Here is a 4,131-nt window from a genome sequence, read left to right as displayed (position 1 = left end):
ACGAAGCTCTGTAAGGTCGTGTGGATAATTTATTGAGACACCCTGTACTGTATCCCTTATCATATTTTGCATATTTCTCTACACCCTTCGTTGTCTATATTTAATTTTTATCCATTTTCATCCCATTCCTTCGCTGTTTCTTCTCTTGTTCCTATCATTATAACTCCTCCTCCTCCATTATCATTACCTGCTTCTCCTCCTCATCTTCCTACATCATTACCACCACCTCTTCTTTCATCCTATCTCGTTTACCCCCGGTTTCGTCTTGGCGACCACCACAGGTAACACGATCCCAACGCTGTTAATTACCACTCACAGGTACAAACCCCAGTGCTTAATGATTCTATTACGTTGGCGTCACTTTCCCACGTTTGATGTCACTCGCCATCACACTCCACCGCCGTCACCCACTCCACCACCATCACCCACTCCACCACACTATCACCCACTCCACCACCATCACCCACCACACTATCACCCACTCCACCACATCACCCACTCCACCACACTATACCATCACCCACTCCACCACCCACCACTCTATACCATCACCCACTCCACCACCCACCACACTATCCCATCACCCACTCCACCACCCACCCCACGATAACATTATTGTGTTCTATAACCTTAACTTTTCACTGACACGAACTCTGCAAACTGTGTGGACGTTTCAGAATGTAAATGTTGTTGAAGTGGGAATGTTGCAGATTTTGGGGAGGAGGGAAGGGGGGAGGGGGGCGTGGCAAATAGAAAGAATACAGGGAAAAGTTATATAATCGTGGAAGTAAAGTAGTTTGGGCACGGCCGATGACTGTGGCGAGAAGCGGGTAGGTGTGGCGGATAGTCATGGTGGATAGATAGTGTTCTGCCATCACCTAGGGGAGAATATTAACCATTTATCACCTTAATGTGTTTGTCTAAGGTAATGAACACTGTACGTGAGTGTTCCTTCATCATCGTCCACACACCTTATTGATCCAACAGTTTTAAGGCTTTATATATACTGTACTGTACACACACAGTGGATATGTTCTTTATTCCCCGTTTCTGTGGGACATGGTGGACACGTACCCTTGTTAGACATACGTGCCTCCAGGACACTCTACAGTTGTGGGGGTTTTGTAGTATTTTCCCTTTTTTAATAATAAATTTATTTTGTATTTTATGATATTTTTCAACTTTTGTGTGATTTTTTCCATTCTTATTTTTAACGTTTTTGAATGCTTAATGTTTTTATCATATTTACTCACAATTTCCCTATTTTATGATCAGGATTTATATAAAAAAGTATTTAGATTAGAGCAGTGAAATATTGTACCTGGAAACATTTCATTAATTGCACCTATAAAATTCTGATTAAATATTCACAGAGTTTAATTAATTGATGTTTCTTGACACGTGTGTTGAATTGGATTAAGTTAAATATATTAATTGTACACCGGTGGAGGAATATATATAAAATAAGTGAAAGAGTTGGCCAGTAATGACGGTGTGGCGTGTGGTCTCCTCTAACAGGGGCTGAAGAAGAAGTCCGCTCTACTGCCAGAACCTCCGGCCAACAAGGTGTTTTCTCAGCTCCAGAACCTGACGAAACATAACCCAGCCTGTGAGTAACTTACTGTTTGGTTTTGTTGTGAGTAGTTGTGGTTGTGAGGTAGTCTTGTGGTGGTTGTGGTAGTGATGAGTTAGGGTGTGTGGTTGTGGTAGTGTGCTTGTATTGTGGTGGTGGAGGTAGTGTGCTTGTATTGTGGTGGTGGAGGTAGTGTGCTTGTATTGTGGTGGTGGAGGTAGTGTGCTTGTATTGTGGTGGTTGTGGTAGTGTGCTTGTATTGTGGTGGTGGAGGTAGTGTGCTTGTATTGTGGTGGTTGTGGTAGTGTGCTTGTGGTGATGGAGGTAGTGTGCTTGTATTGTGGTAGTAACGTAGTGAGTTGTGGTATTGAGATGAATCTTGTATTGTTGTGAATTGTAGTGGGTTGTACGGTATATCTAGGAATTGTGGTGGATATGTTGGCGGTTGTTATGGTAGTGCCTGTGGTTGATGTACTGGTAGTGGTATGGATGGTGGTAGTTGTTACATTAATAGTGTTATGGCTGGTGATGGTAGTGATTGTTATATTAGTAGTCGTAAGGGTGGTGGTTTTTGTATTGATATATCAGTAATGGGATTTGATTCTTATATAAATATCCTGTGTGTGTTAGGCTGTAGTTTTGTGAGCGGACCATACGTATGTGTGTGTGTCACTCCTGAAAGCCCTTTAGAATATTCCTTTGATATTGGTAAAAATGTAATGCTTGCTTTGATAACATGAGGTGTGTCGGGGGGTCGTGCGATTTATCTAAACACACAGGCAGTTCATGTATTCCCCTTGATATTAGTATGATATTGTTGCTTTGATAGCCTGTGTGTGTGTGTGTGTGTGTGAGCTAGACAGGAACACTTGAGCCACTACTCTCGTCTCCCCAACAGTCGCCACCAGCCTTCAGAACATCATTCTGACTCAGATCCAGAATCTGGGTGGTGGACGGGGTGAGGGGTCAGTCCCCCCAATTCCAGGACCGCCCAGGGGGCCAAGACCGCCGCCTACAGTCCGCCCTCCGACCCACCCACCCACCCAGCCGCCGCCACCCCCTGCCTCCCCCACGGGAAATAACGGCCTTAACAGCAACGCCCAGGCTGCACTGGTGATCCTGCTGGCAGCACAGATGCAGATGCAGCAGCAACAGCACGTGCAGCAACAGCAGGCACAGAGAGCCTCACCGACCAATAACAACCTACTGGCCAGCCCACAAGTGCTGAACTTGTTACAGCTATTAGTACAGCAGGGAGACCCACAGTCCTCCCAGCACAGCACAGGTTCAGACCCCAGGAACGGCTACTCCTCCAACAAGACCATCAACAACAACAACACTACACCTACCAAGAGTAACTACAGGAACGGTTACAGCAAAAATGGCGTCAGCAAACCTACTAAGGTAAGTGACTGGCTGGCTGGTTGTAAGAGGTAACTTAGTTGGTCTGGTGGTTGATATATACAGTATAGCCGCCTGTTTAATCTGGTCCATTGTTTTGATTACAGTCAGCCTAAATGAGAATGTGGACTCACGTTCTGTGTATAAAAGTCGTCAGTTTAGGCATTACATAACTTAACTCTCAGGACTCGCTGGTGCTCTATAAGATTGAGAAGTAGTATAAGTTTGACCGTGTTTAGTGAAGGGCCTCGTGGTGGGTGTGAGCCGCCCTGCACAGATAGTGTTAACTGTGTTAATAAAAACTATTATTCCAGACACCGCTGCTGCCGACCCCAGCGTCTGGGAACTACAGTGGGGGGTCATGGGAGGAGGGGGGAGCCGGGACAGGTGGGGGGGAGAGTGAGGGGGGACTGGCCCCCCTATTGTCTGGTCTCCTGACGGCCCTGCCCGGCCTCTCCGCCACCAAGGCCACCAAGGATGACCTGCAGAGCACCATCTCTACACTCTTATCTAATGCCCACAGTCTGCAGCAGCTGTTGGGCAGCCTCACGCCATTGGAACAACAGCAGCAACAACAACAACAACAGCAGCAACAACATCATCACCATCATCATCAGCAGCAACTTCAGCAACAGCAGCCCCCACCTCCTCCTCCACCCTTGGCTGTCAGCCACCCCATGGTCTCTGCTGCCACCATGCTGCCCCACACCCACATCACCACCTCTGCCCCGCCCCCCATGTACCCCACCAACCCCCTCATGTCCATGTTGCTGACAGCCGCTGGCCAGGGCCCTAAGCCGCCCTTGTTGGGTGAGGGGCCCCTCCGTCATGACCATCCCAGGCTTACCACCCAATTGGCCCTCTCCTGTTGAACAGCCCCCACCTGGCACCCCCACCTAGAGCAGCCCCCACCTCCCATCTCTTCCGCCCCCACCTTCTTGTTTGCTTCACCTGTCTCCTCCCGGGTGACCACCACCTGGTCCCCACCACCCATGGCACCCCCTCCTACCCTAATCCAGCCTCCCATCCTACACCCAGCAGCTCTCCCCCACCACCCCCGTCTCCTCAACCCTCTCTACTTGACCCCAGCCAAGACCATGGGGCCGCCCCCACACAACTTCGGTCCTCCAGGATACAACACTCCCATTGGTCAGAAA

At 48.4% G+C, this 4,131-nt stretch overlaps 1 protein-coding gene across 1 annotated transcript; it reads left to right on the top strand.

Annotated features, from left to right (window-relative positions):
• The first annotated feature begins 1,496 nt into the window (after positions 1-1,496).
• Positions 1,497-3,846, top strand: LOC121868960 (putative uncharacterized protein DDB_G0291608). The gene is made up of 3 exons (XM_042369992.1): positions 1,497-1,609; positions 2,472-2,977; positions 3,289-3,846. Exons 2-3 carry the CDS (start codon positions 2,708-2,710, stop codon positions 3,844-3,846), a joined length of 828 nt encoding a protein of 275 aa, XP_042225926.1. The 5' UTR covers positions 1,497-1,609; positions 2,472-2,707.
• Positions 3,847-4,131: the final 285 nt, after the last annotated feature.

The sequence above is a fragment of the Homarus americanus genome, unplaced genomic scaffold (genome assembly GCF_018991925.1).
Source record: "Homarus americanus isolate GMGI-L3 unplaced genomic scaffold, GMGI_Hamer_2.0 scaffold24694, whole genome shotgun sequence".
Taxonomy (NCBI): domain Eukaryota; kingdom Metazoa; phylum Arthropoda; class Malacostraca; order Decapoda; family Nephropidae; genus Homarus; species Homarus americanus.
This window is presented reverse-complemented; position numbering and strand designations above follow the sequence as displayed.